This window comes from Poecilia reticulata, linkage group LG8, assembly GCF_000633615.1.
Source record: "Poecilia reticulata strain Guanapo linkage group LG8, Guppy_female_1.0+MT, whole genome shotgun sequence".
NCBI classification, from domain to species: domain Eukaryota; kingdom Metazoa; phylum Chordata; class Actinopteri; order Cyprinodontiformes; family Poeciliidae; genus Poecilia; species Poecilia reticulata.
In genome coordinates, this window is record NC_024338.1 from 9,092,548 (window position 1) to 9,117,379 (window position 24,832).

General features: G+C 42.9%; 3 protein-coding genes across 4 annotated transcripts; 2 read left to right on the forward strand and 1 right to left on the reverse strand.

Moving 5' to 3' along the window:
* The first annotated feature begins 128 nt into the window (after positions 1–128).
* On the forward strand, positions 129–3,175 carry atf4b (activating transcription factor 4b). The gene is made up of 3 exons (XM_008415614.2): positions 129–306; positions 1,360–1,815; positions 1,886–3,175. The coding sequence occupies exons 2-3, from the start codon at positions 1,464–1,466 to the stop codon at positions 2,836–2,838; spliced, it is 1,305 nt and encodes a 434-aa protein (XP_008413836.1). The 5' UTR covers positions 129–306; positions 1,360–1,463; the 3' UTR covers positions 2,839–3,175.
* A 2,847-nt stretch (positions 3,176–6,022) lies between these two features.
* On the reverse strand, positions 6,023–16,265 carry LOC103468497 (GTPase IMAP family member 8). Of its 2 annotated transcripts, XR_534228.2 has the most exons (8): positions 16,163–16,265; positions 15,161–15,836; positions 13,193–13,748; positions 12,602–12,699; positions 12,305–12,436; positions 11,521–12,111; positions 7,650–7,799; positions 6,023–7,046 (listed from the first exon to the last, which is right to left on the reverse strand). XR_534228.2 is itself a non-coding variant. In XM_008415615.2 (7 exons), the coding sequence occupies exons 2-7, from the start codon at positions 15,189–15,191 to the stop codon at positions 7,726–7,728; spliced, it is 1,482 nt and encodes a 493-aa protein (XP_008413837.1). In that variant the 5' UTR covers positions 15,192–15,836; positions 16,163–16,265; the 3' UTR covers positions 6,023–7,725. The 2 variants fall into 2 exon arrangements, 1 of the variants encoding a protein (XP_008413837.1); XM_008415615.2 differs by having other exon boundaries at positions 6,023–7,799.
* A 1,197-nt stretch (positions 16,266–17,462) lies between these two features.
* Positions 17,463–24,013, forward strand: adsl (adenylosuccinate lyase). Its single transcript, XM_008415617.2, has 12 exons — positions 17,463–17,747; positions 20,360–20,563; positions 20,659–20,703; positions 20,886–20,965; positions 21,050–21,221; positions 21,300–21,346; positions 21,604–21,694; positions 21,771–21,840; positions 21,931–22,078; positions 22,164–22,344; positions 23,517–23,693; positions 23,844–24,013. Exons 1-12 carry the CDS (start codon positions 17,604–17,606, stop codon positions 23,928–23,930), a joined length of 1,446 nt encoding a protein of 481 aa, XP_008413839.1. The 5' UTR covers positions 17,463–17,603; the 3' UTR covers positions 23,931–24,013.
* The last annotated feature ends 819 nt before the right edge of the window (positions 24,014–24,832 follow it).

Consider the following 24,832-nt stretch of genomic DNA (forward strand, 5'->3'; position numbering starts at 1 on the left):
ATATATTATGATAAACAGCATAAGTAGTTCTTAATTTCTTCACCACAGTTTCCTGGTGGCGTAATGATATTAGAGATGTCTGCGGAAGGATATCTCTACCCGCTCCATGCTTCAGCTCTATATCCCCACCGTTCTATAGCAGGCGCCATTTTCCTTTGAGAAGAACAGCACCCTGAGCATCATCCTAGTTAGACGTCACTGTCTTTGCCGAAATGGCAGTGTAAAAGTGTGCCGCGACCCAGCAGCAACAAACAAAACAGTGCATCCAGCCAGTGCACTGAGTCACCTCTAACTCAGAAACATGTCGTAAGTATAATTTTTGTTACTTTTTGTCGATAACAGCTGTTCCGGCCGGCCTACTTCCTGACTGATAAGGCTGCCGGTGTTTTTATAAGAACAATAAAATCATTACAGGCGAAATGTATGATTATTTGATATGCAATTTTTATTATTGTTCAAACACTTTCTTTTTAAGTTAATGTCATAACTTAAAATACGTAACATTTATTTAAAAAAATTAGAAGCTCGAGAAGTATTAGTAATATAGTTAGGTACGTAATAGTTCTGTTAAAACCAAAATATTTCTATGCGCTTTTCAAATGTCTGTCATGCTCTAGTGCCAACGTGGCAAAAAATAGATCATGTGTGTGTTGTGTCAAAATGGCGGCTTTCTGTGGGTGGAATTAGAACAAAAGTAGCCGCTGTTGTTAAAGGAGGGTTGCTTTTTTTTTTTTTGAGACTTTGTTATTACGCATTGACGTCAGAGTCACGCGGCTGGTATCAAGGAAGAGACTGGTGATGTAAGGAAAGTGCAACTGCAGTCATAGGGGGCAGTGTTTATACAATATGTAGATTTCTTTTTTTCAGGCACGATTTTTAGGAGAAAATAATTTATTTAAAATTTGCTAGACATTTCCATTCAAAGTTATGGATAAAAATGGACTGCCTTGGTTTTGCATCCGCATCGTTAAATATAAGTGTAATGAAAGTGCTGAAAAGGCACAAAATATACTTTCATTTTAACTATATATAAATTTAGGAGTTGGCTATATTTTGAGGTAAATGTAGGTGCATTTTGTCTCATATTTTTTTTAATTTCGACATATAGTTCAGCTTTCCCTCAGCTAAAACCATGATAAAAATGAACACTATTTGAAATTGACGGATCAAATTTAGTTTATGTAAGTGGGAGTTGCCACTAACATCATGTCCGACGAGCATAGTTTCTAAGTAAAAATAGTCAAAGGCTACATCTGTTCCTACAAAATAAACTTTTTTTTACATGGAACATTTCTTATTCATGTAATGTTTATGAAGTCTTAAACAATGTCTCACAAATCTTTGCTTTCCACATTTCAGGTCCCACGTGGAAACCTTCAGCACTGCTGCTTTTGACAGCATAAAAGAGTTAATCGCCACCCTAATTTCGTCACACGCCCCTTTTGTGACCAACAACCACCACTATGACCATGACGATGACAAGCTCACAGTTTGGCCTGGAAGACATGGAGGCCCTTCTCTGGGGGCCTTCCTCTCCCATGGTTGATACCATGGACCTCGTGTTTCTTCACCCTGACAAAAACGAACGACAGGAAGGCGGAGGAGGCTCGCCGCCGGGGCGTGTGTCGCCCCTCGCCTCCTCGGCACTTTCTTCTTCATCCTCCCCTCCACCTTTCTACTCTCCTCCTCCCTCACCGCCAGCTCTTGGCCTCGGCGGGGACAAAGCCGGGACGGAGTCCGAGCTGCTCTCCCTCTCTTGGTTGGACCACCCCGTTCAGCCAAGATCGAGTCAGATGGTTTCAGGGGACAGCAAAGGTGATTACGGGAAATGTCTTGTGTTTATTTGGTTGAGGATTGGTACTTAAGGTGTTTTTGTTGTCTCCAGACGATGCGCTCAGCGATCTGGACTGGATGGCTGAGAGGGTGGATCTCAGTGACTTTGACCTGGACTCCCTGATTGGCTCCTGCAGTCCTGTTGAAGATGCCCCCAGCTCTCCAGAAGATCTCCTTGCTTCCCTGGATTGTCCCATGGAGCTCGACTCCTTCCCCCTGCCAACCCTCTCAAGTGCTCCTTCTGCTTCCTTTGCCCATGTCCCCTCTGTCTCCGGTTCCGACCCCTCTGTTACCACAGGTAGTGAGTCTGAATCCCTCACTGGAGGGCAAGAGGTTCCCTCCTCCCCACTCCTGGTCCCAGAGCCTCAAGAGGAGCTTGAAGTTAAGTCCGAACCTGCTTCTCTCGGCCCGTCCCCCTGCGTGATCGACTCCCCATCCTCTCCGGCCTTTACGCTGGACCTGGGAAGCGAGGTGGACATCTCCGAGAGCGAGGTGAAGTCCGTCGTAGCCTCCGTGGTGCCTCAGGTACCAAAGATCGTATTCTCACTGTCCCCGACGCGCATCGTCCTCGTCCTGACTCCCAAAAACGACGTCGGGGTCACTCCAGCCGCCGCTCCTCGCTCCCCGCCGGCCTCTCCGCCGCAGAAGTCCCCCAGAAGCAGGCCCTACCCTGATCCCAAGCACAGAGCCAGCCCACCCTTCCCCTGCACTGATGATGTTAAGTCTGTCCGGGCTGCAGGCGGAACCGAAAGGTCAACTTTGAAAGCGCCAAGGGACAAGAAGCAGAAGAAGATGGAGCAGAATAAGACGGCCGCCACGCGCTACAGGCATAAGAAGAGAGCCGAGCAAGACGCTCTACTGGTTGAGCACGCTCAGCTGGAGAGGAAGAACGTGGAGCTGACGGAGAAGGCCGAATCCATGGCCAGGGAGATCGGGTATCTGAAAGAGCTGATGGAGGAAGTTCGCCAGACGAGGCTTAAAAAGGGGCTTAGGGCTGACCCCTAGTGGTCAGACATATAGATGACTGATGGTCGCAAATGAAAAGGACTGAGCAGGTTTTCTTTAATCCAAGCTATCAGTATAGCATGTCTTGGAATTTAATTCTACATGTATCTAACACCGGTATTATACTCCTATCATGTATTAATCATAAAAAATTATTTTTAAAGTATTTCCCACCCAGAATATATAATCTTGTCTGGAGCTACTTGCATGTTCTTTCTGCCAGCTATGGACCTCAATGTAGCGCGAATATAAGATGTATTTTTAAAGTTTGTGTGTAACACAGTATAACCTGACTGTATCTAGACTGAATCTCTTCATAAAAGAGTCTTAAACCAAATGAGATCTCTTTATTTGTTGTAATAACTGAAGAGAAGCAAGACGTTCTTTCAAATGGATGAAAAAGTGAATAGGTATTAAACCATGGAATACTGAGGTGGAGATAAAGGTCAAAGGTGAAAACCTTTGTCTCYAACTTCAGCTTCATATTGAGTTACAATAAACCGTCATTGCTTTTATCTACCTTTTGCCACATCACACCTTTATTTTAACATTTACTGATCACCTCTATGGTTTTAAACTTGCTGACTGAATCATATTTGATACACATTTAGATAAATAATATTGCTACCTATTTAGTCTCAAGACGTCTTTAATCAGGCTAGTCTGGGGTTTTTAAATCTGGTTCAAAATTCCCAAACCGAGAACTAAAACAGCAGATTTTGGGGAATTCTTACAAACCGTATAATTGCAACAAATCTAAGCCGCTTTACACAATCTGTGTCCCTGCAGTCAAAATATGTTGTGAAAGTCAAAAGGCAATTTTAGATTTTTGTTGTTTCACTGTTCAATCATGTTTGAGGTTAATAGTTTGCATTCAAGAAAAAAATTTGGGAATTTGAGCCTGGAAAGTGTGGAATATTGTCTCCAACAATATTAGTCAACATTTATTTAGTAAGAGAAAAATCCACTACTATAAAAAGTGCAGTGGGCAAACAGGAATACGAGTTGCTGAGCTTCATTTATTACAATTTGTCAAATATTTTTACTCATTTTTATAGAACCTGATGTTTACAAAACATTTCTAAAAGTCAAAAGTAATATTTTATGAACAATGTAGAGGGCACAGAAATGAGACCAAAATTTAACTTTTTGGCCGACATTCATAATGCAATGTGTGAAGGAATAGCCGTCACTCACAAATCATCTTCACTGTAAGACATGATAGTGACCAGAGCATAATGTGGGTCACCATCTGTCACAACCTGTCAGAGGCTACACAAGACTTAAGAGGTGGTTTATTGGCCTTGTTAAACTACCAAACATAAATGTGTTCACGAATTTGTGTCAAGTCTTGAAAAATAGATGTCCAAGGAATCTTTCTATCCAATATGGCTTACGCAGAGCAAGCCKTAAAAATGACTTAACTGCACCAAAAAGGAGGTCCTTCATGGTACTGACTCATAAGGGGCTAAATACAAATGTAAATTGTATTTACAACAAATTAATGTGTAAACTTTGACATTATGTTATAGTTTGTGACCTGAAACTAAACTAATGGACGTCCATCTGTCATAGACCCAGTAATGTAGAATGGGAGGAAGGTAATGAAGCCCGCCTGACCTGCAGCAAACCGAACACATGTGACGTTCAATCAAATGACGGTCACAAGAAGTAAATCTAACACTCGCAACGGACGAAAAACACTTTAAAAGGTCTTGTTCCAGGTGGACTTAGCTCTTGTAACCACAGCTCTTACTTCGCATAATATAATAACTAAAAGAAACGTCTTGCTGTAGTTAAAGCCGCGCATCTAAAGCAAAAGTGCACGTTTGTCACAATGTCTGCAGGGAATTGGGTTTGGATGCTGACGTAGGCGAAGTCCAAACAACATTACCCACAAAAATGCTTGCATTCATCTTACAACCGGCCCTCGGCGGACGGGCAGTAATTGGCCCGGGCTGCCATCCAGAAAGCTTAAGGGGGAGATCTATACTTCAGTGGAAGTGTGCCAGAGAGAAAATGGTGCAGAGCAAATATGCAGATAATTTTCTCCTGGGAAAAAAAAGGGACTGAGGGGGGGGATAAAAGGGAAGAAAAACCTGACTATCTGGATACTGCAGGGTACGGATTCGTAGAAGGCAGCTACCACAATTATAAAAGTTTTACAAATTGTGTTTCTGTTTTAAGATAATTGCATTTGTAATGAGGTGTTGGTGGAATCCTGCTTGCTCAGCTCCTGTTATTGCCTTCCTGACTGACAATGATTTTGTTTCTGGTGCATTACATTATGCTGTTGATACCCATCTCTAAATATCTATACAAACCCAGGCAACTTTTAAAATTACTGGCTTGGTTTTGTAATTTGGCCTCGAATTTGACAAAGACTCGCTCTTAAGTCTCTTATTAAAAGGTAGATCATCCTTTAATTGACAGACGATGCCAAAATCAGAAACGTCTTTTCTTTAAAGCGATGCTGAAAAACGTTTCCATTAATGATGTCACTTCCAGGATGGATAATTGTAAAGCAGTTTTGGCCGAATGTCCAAACAACTCAATCCAAAATGCTGGCAAGTTTTAACAGTTACCACAAAGAAATATTCCCGTTACGACAAGTGCTGGTCTTCCTACAATGACTCAGTTTGAAATCAAACTTTGAAAAGATCTGAACCGTTTTCAGAATTTCCTGGTCCAGAACTGTAGAACAGCAAAATGACAGCAAAACTGAGTTATTTTCTGCAATTTGGATGCATTATGTATCATGTTTCAAAGATTCAGTGTCCCACTTAAGTTGATTAATTTCACCAGAAAACAAATTCATCCATCGATTGTCTATACTTACTTAAACTTAAGGTACGGTAGGATGGTGTCCATCTCTAGTGGACATTGGGTGAGAGTCAAATACTGACAGACCAACACAAAGGCACACAACCAGGCACACACTAAGACCAATTTAGACCAACCAGTTAACCCTAACAAGTGTGGAAGGAAGCCCGAGTACCTGGAGAGAACCCACGCATTCACATGGAGAACATGAAACCTCCATCCAGAAAGAAAAGATAAAAAATGTTTTCACAATTATCCACTACTTTGAATTGGTCTATAATAAAATTCCAATAGAAAACATCAAACTCTGAACCTACAAGTCAAAGTAAACACGACAATCAAAGGCAAAAGTACCCACTAGTATATTTGAACCTCTTTTATTCTTGTCAGAGGATGAACAAAATACCGATGACGATACAATAATCACCACAGTGAGTAACGTCACTTTGGCTGCAGTAGAAGTTACACAGTGCAAAAATGCTCAGCTAACACCTTCACACTTTCACGTATGTTGACGCTGCAACTATACACAGCTTGTACAACATATTCACAATTATAGAGCGAGACTCGGGTGACAGTGTCGCCACATCCTGGTAGGAAATTATAAAGGCATGCTCGTCACACTAAGTGCTGCTATAGCCTACGACACTAGGAGAAGCGCGGAGTTGGTAAAACACAGAGAGGGCTGGGTGGGTCCGGGGATTTTCTCTGTCTTTTTTTTTTTTTTTTTTTAACCTCACGTCATGTAAATAGAAAATGAGATGTGGCTGCCTGGCAGTGGTGTCCGTCGCTTGTTGAACAGGCTTCTTTCGGCTGTTCCATGCTGTGAACGTCCTTCCCCTTTCGCTTCCATTTCCCCAGACGAGGGCGGAAGGTCTTTAAATGCCACACCAGAGAAAGTCACAGGTTTGTTTTCAAGCAAGAGTCAGAAGAATAAGAAAGTGAGGCCGCCTTCAACTCTTTAGGCACTCGTTTGTTCGCATGCGGTGTCTTTACATGCCGCGGACAGCTGAATATATATCTARATATTTAATAGTTTTTTTTTTCTCTCTAAAAAAAACAAAAACATCACCACGCATGTCGGGAGCGGATGTCTCGTGGATGTAGAAAAAGGTTAGCAGGTAGCAAAAGCTCCTGCGGGAGCTTTTGAACGGTCCATGAGGTTATTTAGTTTGTGTAGCATGCGAAAGCTTGGCGTAGCGCTTTATGGACATGGATCCTTGGTTCCTCGCTCTCATGGTTTCGGGCTGAGGCACAGAGATGAATCTACCTTGTCGATATTTGCGCGGGGTGCATGACGGTAGCCGAGCTAGCCTTGGCTGCTCCGCTGGGATCTGAGGCTGCACGGCTTCTAGGCAGCTGTTCCTTTTTCCTTTCTTCTGCTCCTTGAGAAAGAAAGACCAAGCAATAAAATATGCGCTATATTACATTAATTTAATAGTTATCTTTAAGCACAGGAGAACCGCTTAAAGTTCTCCTAATCTGAACCCTCAGGATCTCTGGATGTGACTCACTTGAAGTTTAGCGAACAGCGTCGATCAGCTTTTTCCTAAATGCCCTGTATTTTCCTGGTAAATCATCAGTTCAACCCTCGACTCCCTGAGCAGACCCTGATCAAACTTTAATGAAGGCAATTTTTTATAACCAGGATGTGAACGCAGGATGAAAGCTTGTGTCTCCGAGCACAGCTTCTGAAGTTCGAGAAATCGGGAATCGCTCTCTGACATTATTTTTCCCAGCCCTCTTCATTCTCAGAGTGAACACAGACAGATATACAATAATGTCTCTTTGACAGCAGCAGAGTACGGAGTTTTAATTCCCAGTGATATCCAGATCCGGTTAGTAAAGGCTGAGCTAAGTGAACAGTGGGTATGGTCTCTATAACAAACAGCTACATGGCTCAATTCTGGTTGCTAACACTTTTGTTTTGTTCTTCCCTGAATCTCTTCATAATTACTGAGGGACACTTCAAATGAGGTGAAAGTTACATGAGGTGATGCTTGGGAGTCTACTGAAGACAAAGACGGGGAACACTCCCCCACCCCTCCTCCTTGGGGCCGCCTGTCACTGCAGCTGGCATCCCCGGCAGTCGTCCTCCGGTTCAGTGTTGTCCGAGGAATAAGAGCTCTCCTCGCTCACTGCCAAACGAAAAAACCAAAAACAACGTCAGTTTTTATAGGCTTTAGCAAGGCGTAACACAAACTCCATTTCCTTTCGGCGAAACCTTGGCAGCTCTGTAAGGGACATCTAAAAAGCACTTTAATTGCAGTAGCTAATACTATAGAGTATCAGGGTCATTGTAGATGAAAGAGAGGAAAGTGGCCATGGAGGAGTATGATCAGTTTAAAGCTGTGTGTTTACTAAGCTAGGACGTGAACAGGATTTAACATTCAGCTGTTTGGAAACTAAATGGGTTTCCAAACAGCTAGACTAGATGGGTTAGACATCAAACTGGTTCAGTTATTACAGCTAGAAACTAGTGATCAAGCCCTAAATCTGGGCGTAGTGATGGACTCGGACCATCACTACGGAACATTCAGAATCACATAAAGACAGTTACAAACTCGGCCTTCACTCACCTGAAGAGCATTTTCAGGATTAGAGGACTGATGTTTCAGTAAGATCTAGAGAAACTCATCCAAACATTTATCTCTAGTCGCAATTATGACTGCAAGTGTCTTCACAGGTCTGCCTAAAAAAAAAAAAATCAAACCTCTTGCTGCAGCTGATCCAAAACGTTGCTGCTGGTGTTCTCAGTAAAACCAGGAGGATAGAGCACTAGTTCTGAAATCTTTACACTAGCTCATTGTATAGACTTTAAAATACGTTAGTTAGTTAAATCACTGAACAACTTGCATACATTTATACATTAAAAACCTGTCGTTGTTGCATCAACCTCCCAGACCACCCGGGTTCTCTGGTTCTACTCTGCATCCCCAGAATCAGAACCAAACAGGAAGAAATAGCATTCAGCTTCTATGCTCCACTAATCTGGAACAAACTCACAGAAAATTGCAAAGATGCTGAAACACAGAGTTAAAAAAACACTTTTTGAATTGCCTGTGATTCATAATAACTTTTTGCTGAAATGTGTTATACAAATAAACTTGACTTGACTTAAAGGAAGAATATGTTGGAAAAGCACCTGGAGCCCACAGCTGAGCAAGGTGTAGGATCTGTGACTTGATGGACTGCTTCTCTACTGAAGCGCCTGGGAGCCTTCATGTACTCTTTGAAATACAATTTCCTTTTAAATAAAAGGAAATCTGGTGGTAAACTGAGAGTGGGAGAAAACTGGGTGTTTCAACAGGTTAACGGTCCAAAACATATCGACAAATCAACTCAGAAGGGCCATTCGGTTGGGGAAGGGACTGAAATCGTAGCACGGGGCTTCAAGCCAAATTTAAAAGGTCATTTCTAAAGGGCAACAAAGTTGGTGATAAAAAAGGTGTCCAAACAATCCTGAAACAGGCCTACGAAGTTCCAAATGAGAATCTACATTTATTCCCCTCTACAATTAAATGTTTCAGATCATCAAACTCATTTGAATATCAAATAAAGGTAACGATGAAAACAAAAAAAGAAAAACATTTTTCACAATTTGCTTTCATTTACTAAAGTAAAACACTGTTGAAAATTTAATTGCCTGCCATACCTAATAACTGCATCCTTGGCTGCAGCAGGCAGTGAATCTTTTACATTTCTGTCAAAGACTTTTGGCACACTCTTCTTTGCAGGGCTATTTTTAATTTATCATTGTCTCGGGGCGTTTTGAAGCACGAACAGAATGTTTAAGGTAACGCCAAAGCATCCTGATCGGGACCAAGCCTCCCTGAAACATCAGATCCGCGACTCCAATGTCTCACTGCTCAGCATTGGAGTTCTAACCTTATAGCCAGGAGAATTAAACGATGGAATATCATCTCTGAAATTAAGCCGTTGGCGTATAACAGTAATGGAGCAACCGCAACAGTCTTCAGTCAGAGACGTCTTCAGATTCACTGGAAGACTGACGGCTACAGAATATGCTTCCTGCCCACAGCGTCAATATCTATAACAACCCCAGATTGATGATCCTGGAGTGTTTGGGTTTTTCTGGGGTTTTATTTTTGATTACTTCCCTTTTTTTTATTCAAGCTCATCCTAGATTATTCAGTTTTCAGCTTTGTTTATTCTTGATTTTCCTTCGATCAATGCCTCACTTTTATTATTCCTTTTAGTCTCTTTCCCTCAGCCTGCCTGCCTGGTCTCCTCTYCCAGCTGCATCCCGTTTTCCAGTCAGCCACTTATCAACTAATCAAGCTCCCGGGTATATAAGCTCTTTATTTTCTTTCACTCACTGCTTGATTCTTCCGTTACTTATTTCTCCCGCACCACTTACGTTATTTTGCATTGTCTGTCTATCAGCACCAAGTCTAGATTTCCCTTGTGCACGCCTGTAAGCTCTTGAAATCCTACATTACGTCTCCTGCCTCTGTCTCTGCCCRCATTCTGGGTCCAAATGCAATGCCCATTATGAGAGTTAAGACGCATTTAATTTCCCTTTGGGATAAATCAAGTGTTTTTCAATCTTCTGTTTTTTTAGCCATGCAAATATGGGCATGCAGGTGTGCTTTGGATTACTATCCTTTGTAAACTATGTGTGCTTGAGAAAACTCAGGGTTTCCATCAGTGTATTATAAGCCTGGCAGGCAACCAGGCTTTACTTGTGCCCCCACCAGGCTATGCATTATTTAAGTCTTTTTAAAATATTTGCATTTTTTAAGACTTTGTAGTTGGTGTTTAGGTATTAATCTTCCAATCTTTCAATAACACATAATTATCAAGTGATATTTTCAAATTTCTTGTAAATTTTAAACATGTTTTTAACTCAAAAGCATGATGGATCTCTGGATGAATGACTGCCCTAACACCCGACCAATGGGCTTAGCAGGTTTTCTGGGGGAAACCTTGAAACTGATTGCTGGTACTCTCATGGCAGAGCGAAAGGGGACGGTGGCTGATTTTCACACCTTTGCAGAGTGAGATAAGATCGGAGGATAAGATTGGTTTCTCATATACGTATGGACCAATTGCCTGTCTCCCAAAATTAAGGAAATTGGGTCCAATTTATTGACCGGCCGATTTATCCTTCCACCCGTAATGTCAATATGATGATATCTAAACATGTACTATAAAAATCTTAAAGTATTTCTCACACTTTTTACTAAGTAGTGCCATATTACATTTGCTTCATTTCTTCTTCTTTTGTTAGTGTTTTTTTAACACCAATCTGAAAGTGGGCTAGAAATGGAAATTGGCTACTTCACTTTGATCTCATGTACTTTACAAGCTAATGTTCAATAGTAGATAGACACATTTTTAAAAATAGACTCAACTGATAGTTCCGCTGCTTATGCCAAAATCAAAGCAACACAGAGCCACTGCACTACCACCAAAAGGTTTGACTGTCGTTCTGAGCTGTTGCTCTGTTGCTTTTCCACCACATGTAACAACTGTAACCTTCTACGAAGTCACACTTTTTATTATCATGAGAAGTTTTCACCAAACACATGGCGAAACATTGAGACGTTAAATATGAGGCAGGCCTCTGTGATCTTTTTTTTTTTCCAGTCTCGCTCTTGTATTTTTATCATGAACTCTGTTTTAACTGAAGCAAAAAAGGCCTGTAGTGATTTCACATCTCGTTCTAGTTGTCTTTGATATCAAAATTCGTTTGGTGGTTATAAAGAGTCGGTTGTGTCGGTTGTGACAAAGAAGCAAAAGCAGAAGAAATCTGTAAGGCAGCTGCTCGGTTTTTTTTTTCTTTGTGGCAAGAAGAACACCAGTGAACTTGGAGAATGAAACGGTGAGACTTACGCCACTCGGTCTGGATGGGGAGGAAGGCCCTGTCGCCGTTCTCCCTGATCATCTCCTCTATCCTGTCCAGAAGCAGCGACACGCTCCTGTCCTTGCCGGGCGTCTTACTGTCCAGCACGTGGTAATAGTTCCCACAGTACTCCAGCAGTCTCTGCAGCTCCCGCCCTCCCCGGAGGATGTGCTCCTCTATGGGCGTGTGTCCCAGCCAGTCGCCGCAGCTGAACAGCACCATGGTGTGGAGGCACGCGTTGTCTCCGAACAGAGTCTCGATGTGCGCCAGGAGTGTCCGCCTCTTCCTGGCTGTGAGCGACGAGACGACGGGGAGGACCAGCAGCAGGGTGTGGGGCCCTGGCCGCAGGAGGGCGGCCCCGCGCTGCGACTCCTGCCGGATCCGCTTGGGGGTCCGGCTCACCGAGAACCAGTCCCAGCCCGGGGTGTCAACGATGGTGACCCGGCGGCCGCACACCAGCGCTTGCCTCCTAAGGCATAGCTCCGTCTCCTGGCCAGATTCGAAGAAACGACGGCCCAGGATGGAGTTCCCCACCGAGCTCTTCCCGACGCCCTTCCAACCCAGCAACAGCAGCCTCAACTCTGGAGCCCCAGTAAAAGAAAGAAAAAAAAAGAACAAACATAAGCAGAATCAAACGTCAAGCTTTTTTTTTTCCCTCTTGAGCGCCCATCTGGTCTGTTGTTTCCGCCTGAACAGCATTAACAACACATGTTCACTTTAGCCCTCTTGAACACACACACGCACACACACAGACACTCCAACACACACACATACCTCGGGGAGGTCCTCCGATCATCTGCTCCCTCTGCCGGGCGTGCTCCTCCATCCTCATCCGCTCTTCCTCCAGCGCTCTCCTTGCCTGCTCCTCCTCCAGCAAAATCAATTCATTCACCTCAAAGTACCAGCCTGCGTGGAGGCACCAATGAATAATTCACCGAGTCATTTTCGGTCAGCTCCGCAACACAAATGGTGTCTGGATTAATAATGCAATGATCAGAGAAGCCTCATGAATACTGCATACGAGGTGCTACTATTTATAACGGCGTAATAAGTCGGAGTTGGTTTGCAAACCTTGGTTGTCGGTGACCAGTTCTTCCACCTTCTCCATCAGCTCCGGTACTTGGGTGTTTTCCTCTGAGTCTTTAAGGGTGTTATCAAAGGCATGGTACCTGAGAAAAGATACAAATATCTCATTTTCCAAACCTGTTTTTGTTTTTTACAAATAAAAGATGTAAAAAKTGTGGTGTGAATTTGCATTCAGGGGTTTAGAGTTGTCGACTCATTTCTTCTTGCGCCTCTAACAGGTTTTTGTCCCTCAGATGAGAGGGAATCTCATCCAATTTAGATGAGATTCCCTGACWCTGCTGCAKATTCCCCACAGCATTGTGCTGCCACCACCATGTTGCACCAACAGAATGGTCTGTGTAAACTGTGCAGTGTTTGTTTCCTGCCTTTTTTTAGCTATTTGCACCCAGGCAGTCTTTGGCTCATTAAACTAAGGCATCTTCTTCCATGTGGTTACATCGTCTACAACGTTCTGGTACGCTGAACTTGTTGGGGCTTCCTTAAGGCCAGATTTGTGGAATGACGATGCTGGTTTGACAGACCTCTGTTCTAAACTAAACATTCACTGATCTCTTCCGACTCCAATTATCGTCCTACCTGCTTCCACATCTCTCCACCAGCCACTGCAGGGCCTCTCCAGTGTTGGATATGTGCTCCTCGATGAACACGCCTTTGGGCAGCTTGTCCACTCCGGTGAAGAGGACCATGCAGTACCTCCAGGTCCCTCCGCCCAGAGCCCCCAGCTGGTCCTCTGCGGCCTTCCGCTCCCTGTCACCAAACGGCTGGCTGATGGACACCACCAGCAGGATGGCGTGCGGTCCGGGAGGGCAGAGGATGGCGCCCATGCAGGGGCCCTCGCTGTCCAGGCTCGGYGGGGGGCGAGCCGGGCTGTCCGACTCAGCGCCGGCGTTGTCGTCCGTGTCGCGCTCTTCGTCGTCCTCGGGGTCGGCCGGGATGGCCCAGGACGGGGTGTCGACCACCGTGACCCGTCGGCCGTAGATCTCCATCTGGCCCACGTTGCTGTGGGTCGTCTCCGTCCCGGCGTCGAACATCTCGTCTCCGAGGATGGTGTTAGCGGAGGAGGTCTTGCCCGATCGGGGCCCGCCGAGGATCAGCAGCCGGCGCTCGGGGGGGTGGCGGCCCCGGTGGTCTCCTGTTGACATAAAGAAAAAATGAGATTTATTGATTTTGATTAAATCACTGCTGTCTCAGTTATTGGTGCCCACAATAATCGCTTCAAAATATCTATTTTTTTTTACAGGAAAATTAGAATGTCCTGTTTTTATCTGTAATTATGTCATATTTTTATGACATCATTGGTATGCACAAAAAAAAAAGTGTTTTGGGTTTTTTTGCCATTATTAGGTAATATTTGTTTACTCCTACTATTATACATGCATCGGTATAACAAACCTCCGAMAGGTTTGAAAGGAATGAATGACTGGTACCCATCATTCTCAATAGCGAGAAAAGTAAATCAGAAAACGGACATCCAAAAGAAATAGCATTACTAGCCCGGAAAAACGGAAGAAAATGAAATAGAGGAAGAAAAAGSCTAAAGRTAACACATTTGTTGGTGATGTGGCCTAGATAAGCGAAGATGTAATGCCTTTTTTTTATTTTGTTAGCAAAATTATTTGTCCTGCTCGCTAGCCTCAGATAATTGTTAGAATTTGTTTGTCATAAACGTAGCATTATGACGCTTTGTGGTACTAAATGAACGTCCAGACCTGCTTATTCAGATCCTGTCGATACACTAGGGTTCTCTGAACAATATCTCGCTTAGGGCCCCCAAAAAGCTAGAAACGGCCCTGTTTTTCTCCAATAGGTCCTGGGAGAACGTGAAATCGGAAAATACAAATCTTGTGAGCGACGGAAAACAATTCATCATCGAATCTTTCAGCAGCAGAAAGATCCAAATTACCACAKAAAAGGTTGAACTGCACAGCACCACCTCAGCCCCCAGACCCAAAATGTATTTAAAAAAAACCCCTGTGTGGTGAACTGAAGGGAAGAGAGCACAATACAGAACTAATGTAGGGAGGTAGAAACTTTTGAGTCAACTTTCACAGAGGAAGACTACGTGCCGTCCTCCAGGCAGAGAAGCTTGCATGAAGAATGAATAGCAGGGGAGAATGTGGCTGGCACCTGTGGCAAAGCAGCAGCAGTGGGTTGATTATCATATGCCCTGAGTGAAGAGTTATAAGTCAAGGAGAAATTTTGATGAAATGGCATCCAAGCTGAATGTGGATGCTCAGCAGCTGGCAGGAGAAGCGATGGACGCCCCGAGAGGATGAGGAGATGAGGAGATGCGGAGCCGGGGGAGAGAACTTCATTGATTTCCTCCCGCAGAGGACTGCTGATGAGACTTTCTGTACGTGTAGCCAATTCCAAGCGGCGCAACAGTTTCCCTATTTAGAGGAAACTGGGAAAGAAACAGAGCTGAGACTTTTCCCAGGTACGGTGTGGTCAAATGAAGGTTGATGATGCAGAACCTGTTCCAGCAGAGAGAGAGAGAGAGAGAGAGAGACAAAGAGAGGAGAAGAAGAAAAAAAAACCACTTACCGGTGTCAGAGGCAGAGGACACAGCAGCCATCTTGAGCGTTGAACCTCTGGCTTCCTCCTCCTCGGGCCCCCTCCTACGTCTCCTTCTCGCCTCCACGGTGGATTTCTTTCCTCTGGCTTCTTCAGAAAGCGAAGTGGCGTACGCAGGCCTGCTTCTCGGCTTCTGCTTTCACTTTAAGCCTCATTCTACTGCAGTGTTACTCACTTCATCCTCAGTTTCTTGACTCCCACTCGTCCCTCATGTCTCTCTGCCCTCTTCTGTAATCTGCTGTATCTCCCACAGCTTCCTCCTCACCTTAACCCCTGCTCAATGTACCACTTTGTCCTTGTCCACCAACGCTTTCTCCTTTGTCTTCTTCTTTCTTATTTTTTATCTCTCCAAGCTGACGGGAAACATTGTGCAATGCAGGAAACTGGATACCAAATCCACCCCTGCCTCTGCAGCTCCAGAAGGATGTCTCGTCATTTCTTTCTCTCTYTTTTTTGAGGCAAAGAGGGGGAAATGTTCCTCCCACTCACTCCAGCAGCAGCAGCAGAATGGACCTGTATGCAGACTGCAGTTAGGAGGACTGATGGAAGGAAGGATGGACGGAGAGAGAGAGGGAGGGTCAGAAATAAGAGCAAGAGAGGGAGAGGGAGGACTCTTCTGTTTACAGCTGGCTGCTGTCCCCAGGTGCTGCATAACATACAAACACAATTAATTATATAAYCCCTGCAGACAGAAATAACACAAGGCAGAAAGAGGCACTCATATATATAAATATTAACACAAGACAGGATCTTATGTAACATCTGAAAGCTCCTATAAATAGCAGATAGCAGTAAGGAGATATAACATTAATATTTTCTGAAACGAAAAGACGGAAATTAGCATCGATATGCGCCAATTAAGACACGGCAAAACCACAAAACAGCAAATGACCAAACATAACATATTCTGTGTGCACTTCTTAAAAAATAATAACACCGTTGAGGCATTTTTATAAGCATTCGTTGCCATACTTTTACGTGTTTTAGCTGCATTAGCGCTTGGCCGTTGCTAGGGAGTTCGTTTTGCCCAAGACATCTCGGTATGCCGTACAGCGTCTCCAAGAGTCGCGACGCGACCTCACCACCAACGGTACGTCCGCACGTCTTCCATATTGTGAGTGGCATCTTCTCAAGCTATCGGACAGGCTTTTCTGAGAAAAAAGGCTAAAGTTTAAAAGTTCGGATACTCGTAATCAGTCGTTTGCGAGATTAGGGACAAAAAAACAAAACAATATTTGCTAATTTATGTAARAAAGTAAAATAAATACAAAGCCTTAACTAAATGTACTGTAATAAGAGTTGTTGCAATGTCAAATTTAACTTTGGGTTAGTTAAAAGTATTGTTCAATTGCTGAGTTTTTTAAAATTATTATTTCCTTTTYCACATTTTATTTATTTCAGGTTTATTTCCCAATGTATTTTATCTAAACTTTAATTTAGTATAATTTTTATTATATATTGTCACATCTATGATATATATTACGTTGACATACAGCTCAAGTGACCTCTACTGTTTTGTCTTTATGGACACAAGTGTCATAATGAGGCCTCTACRACGTCTGCAAACTTCACATAACGTTTTTTTTAAAATCCACATTATACACATCCATCCATCCATTTTCTGTACACCCTTGGCCCTCAGTGGGGTCAGGAGGGTCGCTGGTGCCTATCTCCAGTTAATGTTTCGGGCGAGAGGCGGGGTCACCCTGGACAGGCTGCCAGTCTGTCGCAGCATTATACACATCATTTATTGAATTATATACATTACATATTACATTTGTTCTTGTGAGATCAGTTCTGGATTATGGATGTCAAATCCATATAATTCAGCATCAGTCTAYACTTGCCACTCATGAAATTATTTCCAATTGTGTATATGTGTTGTACAAAGTTATGCATGACATTGACATTGCAATGATCATCCAAAAATATTTGAATAGACATTTTACTTACCTTCCTATTAAGGGGGGGAACCGGGTCATTTATAGCTTTCTAAGACTTGAACAATGGGGTTTAATCTAAATTTGGAGAGAAAACAAAAACAGAAGAAAAGTCAACATTTATTTTTGATTGGAGTGCAGATGTTGTACTATTACAACACTGCGTCTTATGGTGTTAATTTAGTAGAAGTACGTAGCTTAAATTCTGATAATGTTTTAAGTAGAGAGTTTTTTCAGTTCATAAAATTAGAAAAAAAAAAGTGACGAATATTTGCGTTCTGGTTCCTCCTCCAAATCAGAAGGTGGCGGCAATGCACTTTTAAGCTGTCAGCCAYCCACCAGCGAAAGATAGAAGAAGACGAAGCGGAAAGCGAGGARTCCATGCGAGGAAAGGAGTGAGAGGGAGGCGTCTTTTGGTTTTATGCAAAAAGCTTCGGGTAGACCGTTTTCTTTAGCATCCTTGTCCCGCAAACATGGATGGAGACGAGGAGTTCATGAAGTACCGCTCTCCGCTGGTGTCCAGATATGCAAGCAAGGAAATGGCCTTTAACTTCAGCGACAAGAAAAAATTCACAACCTGGAGGAAGCTGTGGATCCTACTGGCCAAAGCTGAGAAGGTCTGACACGTTTTTTTTTGTTGTTGTTTTTTTTACTTCGCTGTTTGTCCCACTTTGAACGACTTGTGAACTTTTGAAGCTTGTGGCCTTCAGAGACCTCTCAAATTCCCCGGTCTAAAAATAGTGCAGGATCATGGCTGCAGCACATGCAGAAATACTGCTGGACTACAAATACTTTTGATCATCTATATAAAAGTAGTAACTGAATAAATGCCACTGTTGGGTAGAAATAATACAGGAAACTCTAAACAGATTAAAATTGTTAGTATTATTATGCGTTTTAACCTTAAACACTGGTCTAGCTCACTCATTAATTCCCAGTTAATTAGTTATGATGATTCATAACAAAGCAATGAAAAGTAGAAATTAGTCGTCAGACATGTACAAAGATTTTTTTTTTTTTACATGAGTGTCACATCTTAGAAGCATCACAAAAACCACATCCACAACACTGATGTGGAATGCTCAAGTTCTACTGAAATGTCATGCTTACACTATGCAGATCCTTTGTCTGCACTAATGAAGAATCATTCGTCTTTTATGCAGAATGTTTAAAGTGGCTGACGTCTCTATTTTTCTTTATTAGTTTACTAATTATTACTTGACCCGGTTTCTACTCTCACAGACTGTGTTGAGCTTTGAACATTCATCCTAAAATCAATGAGTGATCATTGAGTATAAGAACAAACAAAACAAGCACATGAGATTACTAACCCACTTTTAAAAAAAACAAATCCAGTACATTTTCCACAATTTATCCAAGTACGCACACAACGTGTAAGAGGATAAAAAAAAAACACATACTTTATTACTTTAACTTTACTTGACATTTCACCAGATGTGTTTGTTTTTTTTTGTTCATTTTGAGATGATACGCCCCAAGGTCATGTGACCAGACAGGACACAGTTCAACARCATCTTAACTCTGGAGCTCTTCTAATTTGATCAGCTGCCCTTTGAAGGCACCGAAGTGAACGCTAACAGACTCTTTCTCACGAGTGCTGCTTCACATGACATCCTACACGCAGATTCACATTCACTATTTGGGGCTACTGGAGTGTTGCTAGGACAGGCCCTGTTTGAATATAGCACAGTATTTTTCTGTAACCAGAGACGGCCCTTGAAGTATATTTGTATTCTGACCTTTGTAGCCCAGTCAAAGTTCCTTTTATTTTAAGTTTTTTTTTTTTTTTTTTTTTTAGCATTTGGCTTTAAACCGTCTTAGTTTCATGTGTTTAGTCGATATATGTGTAGAACTGGCCTGTCTACTGTCTGACCTTTGATCCCAGCTGGTTTCAGCAGTGTGTTCATGGGAACAAGCTGCTCGTTCCTCTGTAATCGAGCCGTTATCAGATTCCCAGTGACTCTCCATGAAAAGAAACATTCCAGGCTAATCAAGATATTAGGAGATTTCATGAGGTCGGTATACGTTTGTCCAAACTTCAGTCAGCTGCTTGTTTTTTTTCTGATCAGCCAAGTAATGCTTACAGTTCAACAAACTGCTAGATTGTTGGTGTGGAGGAAAGTAAGCTGTGAAAATAAGAGTATTCTTCCATTGGTTTCTATTGATAGTAAAGTTTCAGGGTCTGGGCGTTTATCTAACGTATCATCAGTTATTTATTTTCCACAGTACAATCGCACATAATCAGTTTTACAACTTTTCCTTTTCAGTTGCATTTAGGCTTGTACCTCAGAATAGTTTGCTTTACTTTCATGACCGAATTCGTTAAAGCCGTCAATAGTTTGAACATCATTTGATTGATGTTGTAAAGTTCTGCTCTGGTTCTGACCAGCATTTTCTGTACCTTCTCAGTAAGTTCCTCCCAACAACTTTATCGCCAGAGCAGTTTATTATATCAACAATCAATGTTTTAGTGAGAAGGTTTTAACTGCCCCTAAGGGAGCGATCTAGCTGCGTTTCAAAGACGAGGTTCACTTCGGCTCATTAATGTTGTCATTTTGTTTCTGTACATGTTGTTTGGGCCTCTAAGATAATGCCATCAGCTGCTGGACAGAAAGGAAGTTTCAATATTTGACCTAAAATTAGATTGCAGGGTGCAGTCAAACGTTGTCCTCCATTTGGCTCAGACACGGAGAGAATAAAAGCTTCAACTGAAGCTACAATGGTTAAACATGCAGGAAGATGTGGAGAGCGCTTATTGACAAGTTCTGCAAATGGCGATAGCGTTTGTAAACTTTACAGTGTAAAATAAGGCATTTTCTTAGCTGATAAACTTTATGCTCGCAAACGACTGAGGCATTTGCCTCACTGGTCAATTTCTGCCTTGTGTACACCTGTGTACGTCAGAAACTACAGATGACTGCACATTTGTGAGTGGTAAAACGTTTTGAGTGTTAATTACAGATAGAAAAGTGTTCAATAAACTCACTCCATTTAGCATGTACTTCCTGTAACAGGCGTGGCTAGAAAGTACTTTTTCAAGTACTTAACTACTTTGGACAAGTGGAGATATATGATTTACTTATCCCTAATGTTGACGTTGACTTGTTTTGAGACGGCCTCTCTCAAAACTTTATGCTCACAAACATTTGATTGTTTCATATGTGTTTAATGAGATCTTATGACCATAAAATATGAATTCCCCCCTCAGGAATTGGGTCTGCCGATTACGGACGCTCAGATCCAGGAGATGGAGAGCCACGCCGAGGACATCGACTTCGCCATGGCCACCGAACAGGAGCGGAAGCTCCGGCACGACGTCATGGCTCACGTCCACACCTTCGCTCACTGCTGCCCCTCCGCCGCCCCCATCATCCACCTGGGAGCCACGTCTTGTTATGTCGGAGACAACACCGTAAGTGTTTCTCCGACTGCATAACCCGAGAGGAAACCTTGCCGTGTTTGTTTACATTCTCCACCTATTTTTGTTGTGTTGCATCTTTTCCCCAGGATCTCATTATGCTGCGCGATGGCTTTGACATCCTCCTCCCTAAGGTGAGGCTCAGATGTCGGTCTTACAGCAAGCGCGCCCACCCGGCTGTGCATCTCAGCTGTTTGGTTGCAAATCGGCGAGCCGGAATGAAGAGCTGCGCTTATTTAACCGGCGCGGCTTTCACGCCAGATTTGAACTTTACGTGACATCCGTGTGTTTATGTAACAACTCAATCTTCCTCCAGCTGGCGAGGGTCATCGACAGGCTGGCAGACTACGCAGACAAATACAAAGACCTTCCTACACTTGGCTTCACACACTACCAGTGAGTCCGTCCACATGTTTCCCTCCCAAGTTTTCATGTTTCTCCATCGTAAACCTTTGCTTCCCCCCCTTCTCCCCACCTCAGGCCTGCCCAGCTCACCACCGTAGGGAAGCGGGCGTGCCTCTGGCTGCAGGACTTGGCGATGGACWTGCGGAACCTGCAGCGAGCCCGTGACGACCTGCGTTTCCGGGGGGTCAAGGGGACGACCGGGACCCAGGCTAGCTTCCTGCAGCTCTTTCAGGGGGACCACGATAAGGTAGGAGAGATGAGGGTCACTGGAGCAGCGGGTGATGGAGGAGATTAGATGGCATTCATGGCGTTTTTGTGCCATCAGGTGGAGGAGCTGGACAGGAAGGTGACAGAAATGGCTGGGTTCAGAAAGTAAGATATTTTTATGTTTTGTTTTTTTACTTGGCATCAATAACTGATGTAATGTGAAAATTAAGCTACAGAGCTCATATTTTCTTTATTTGTCCAATGTATTAAATTATGTTGTGTTTGCGAAACATTAGAAGACCGCTCTCAGCTCCACAGTCTTCAACCTGTCCTGAACGTCCCGACAGCAGCTTTGCGACCCAAACCCTGATCCGAGAACATCAACAGTCTCTGGATATTAACATCTTTGTCCTTTTCCTCAGAGCTTACCTGGTGACCGGACAGACTTACAGCCGTAAAGTGGACGTCGACTGTCTGTCCAGCTTGGCCAGTTTGGGCTCTACTGTCCACAAGGTGTTACAGAGGACATAAATGTCTCCATCTAGTGGTTTTTACATGTAAATGACGTTTACTTCATACTGCTCTTTAGATTTGTACGGACATCCGTCTGCTGGCCAACCTGAAGGAAATAGAAGAGCCTTTTGAGAAAGAGCAGATCGGTATGTTTCGTTTGTTACAGCGGGAAGTTGTCCAGAAATTAAAGTTTAAGATAGTTTAAGGTTTAAGGAGTCGTTGCTCCCTCCCTGCAGGTTCCAGTGCCATGCCCTACAAGAGGAACCCGATGCGCGCAGAGCGCTGCTGCAGCCTGGCTCGGCACCTGGTGGCACTGATGGCCGACCCGCTACAGACGGCGTCGGTCCAGTGGCTGGAGAGGACGCTGGACGACAGCGCCAACAGGTATTATTACCAACACCTGCAACAGATCTCACTTTAGACTAGCCAAAACAATCGTTTTCTACGCTTCTCTTTYGCTGCTGCGCAGGAGGATCTCCCTCCCAGAGTCCTTCCTGACCGCAGACATCATCCTCAGCACTCTGCAGAACATCACAGAGGGCCTGGTGGTCTACCCGAAGGTCATCGAGAGGCACATCCGCCACGAGCTGCCCTTCATGGCCACAGAGAACATCATTATGGCCATGGTGCAGGCCGGAGGGAACAGACAGGTAGGACGGCGTTTCAGACCATCAGACAACCTGAAGGAATTCAGAATAGATTTATTTATAAGTTATCCAAAACGATTATTTTTCAGTCATTTTTTGATTGTACAGGGGTGGCTGGTGAAGCTTAACTTGGCGTTTCTGGTTGATCGCAGCTAGTGCTTGCAAGTCGGCAAAGCATAAAATATCAACACTAACGTCGACATCAGCCGATTACTTTACTTATCGATGATCAATCTGATTAAAAAATTGGCATCTGCAGATTTTTTTAAAGTATTTTTTTTTAGTACAAATTAAAAATGCATTCAAATATCCAAAAAAAAGCAAATAATTCAATTACTTTTTAAAATAAGAAAATAAATATTTTGTTGCCTAAATGGAATGTGAGCGTTTTACCATTTCTAGCGAAGGATTAAAAAAACTTGTAACATCAACATGTGAAAAGCTCAGTGATTTCTGCTTGACATCAGTACAACGTAAGGCAGATCTGGAGTTAATTTTTTTAGATTAGTGATTGCAAAAAGTGTACATAAGAGATAATTGTTGTAATTTTTATTTTATTTATTTTTAACAGAATTTTAACTGACTGAAGTTAAAGTTATGCCATTTGAGGAGTTTTGGATTTAACTTATTTACAGAAAGGTGTTTTTTTTTTTTTTTTTAATTATTAACAATTAATTGATTAGTTAATTATTTTAATAAGTGATTCATCATGATAAATACGATGAATTGCTTCAAGCCAGACAGCTGATATTAGTAATTTTCTTTGACACATCAACCCGATAAATAAACTTGGGCCAATATTAAGAACTGATATTTATTTCTGTCTTGTTGCCATTTGTTTCTGGAATGACAATGTGGAATTTGATTAGAAAGTGATGCAGCAAAGGATTGTGGGTACCTTAACCGAAACAGAAAAGCAGTGAAGTGAGTGATCAATGTGGTTGTTTTTCTTTTCTTGGTGTCAAAAGTGTGGTTAAATACATTCAGTATCGGTAAATATCAGTCATTGACCATAAAAGCAATATTAATATCGGATATCGATACACTTAGGACAGTGACATATGATCCGAAGGCCCAGGCTGAGTTGGAAACTCGGATCGTCTTTATCTGAAGTTAAAACCTGAGAACTTGAGACTTCCCAGGTTACCACGGATACCGTTCTTGTTTCCCTCCAGGACTGCCACGAGAAAATCCGGGTTCTGTCCCATGAGGCGGCGGCTGTAGTGAAACAGGAAGGAGGCGACAACGACCTGCTGGCCAGAGTCCAGAGAGACCCCTACTTCACCCCCATCCTGGGCCAGCTGGATGCCCTGCTGGACCCCAGCACCTTCATCGGCCGCGCCCCACAGCAAGTGTGTTAGACGGCCGACGTGACGCTGCATGATTCTTCGTCCTGCTGCTTTTGTTTTGGACAGCAAAGTTTCAGAAACCTTGCCTCGGAACACGTTCACAAAGCGAAGTTTTTTTTCTTTTTTCCCCTCCCTATTTCTTCTGTCCTCCAGGTAACGAGGTTCCTGTCTGAAGAAATACGCCCCCTGCTGGAGCCCTTTAAGTCGAAGATGGATGTGAATATTGAACTGGAGCTTTAAGGATTACACGCGCGCACTAATACCCTCTGACCTGTGGACAAAATTGAGAGAAAGACAGTTGAATAAAAGTGTTTTTAATTCTACCTGCTGCTGCTGCTGTGGTTTCTACCGCCTGATGTAGGAGGTGAAACTACGCCTGGGAGGAAGTTTATCCTTATAAATGTTGCAATGAATGAGCTATTAACCACTGAGGGCTGAGGGAGATGTTTGTTTGAACTTCTAGTGAAAATAAGAATCTAGTTTAAAGAAAAAGAGAAATAAATGTCAACTAATTTAGTATTCGGTTAATTGCTAAATGGAGTATACACTCAAAAAAAGACCATTTGCTGAAAGAATAACAGCGCTAATTAAGCTCAAACTGCACAAAAAACAAACATTTTGTATTTAAACTAAAAGAAAACACATTTGTCTGCGACAGACTGGCGATCTGTCCAGGGTGACCCCGCCTCTCGTCCAGAACGTTAGCTGGAGATAGACACCAGTAACCCTCCCGACCCCATTAGGGTCGAGGGTGTTAGAAAATGGAATGAAAACACCTTTGTCTGTAAACTTGTTCTACCCGGAGCTCCTCACAGCGGCATAGTTTTAGCCTCACCTGATTCAAATTCTGTAAAAGTATATTTTAGCAAGCACCGTTTGCTATCCAAATATTAATTTTAAAAAAATCGACAGATTATTGGCCATTTCCGACTGTTTTTTCTGCATCTCTGGACATTAGTAAAATCTGCAATCATCTAGCAGTACCCTCTTGCAAGCACAAGGGGGCACCATTTACCTTTTATATAAATATAAAATACGCTTTAACGTTAAATTCTAATCAGAATTGGTTCTTTAAATCCACTAAACGTTTATTTTTTTTAATCCATGTTCTTATATTGGCTTACCACTGATTTCTTTTTAAC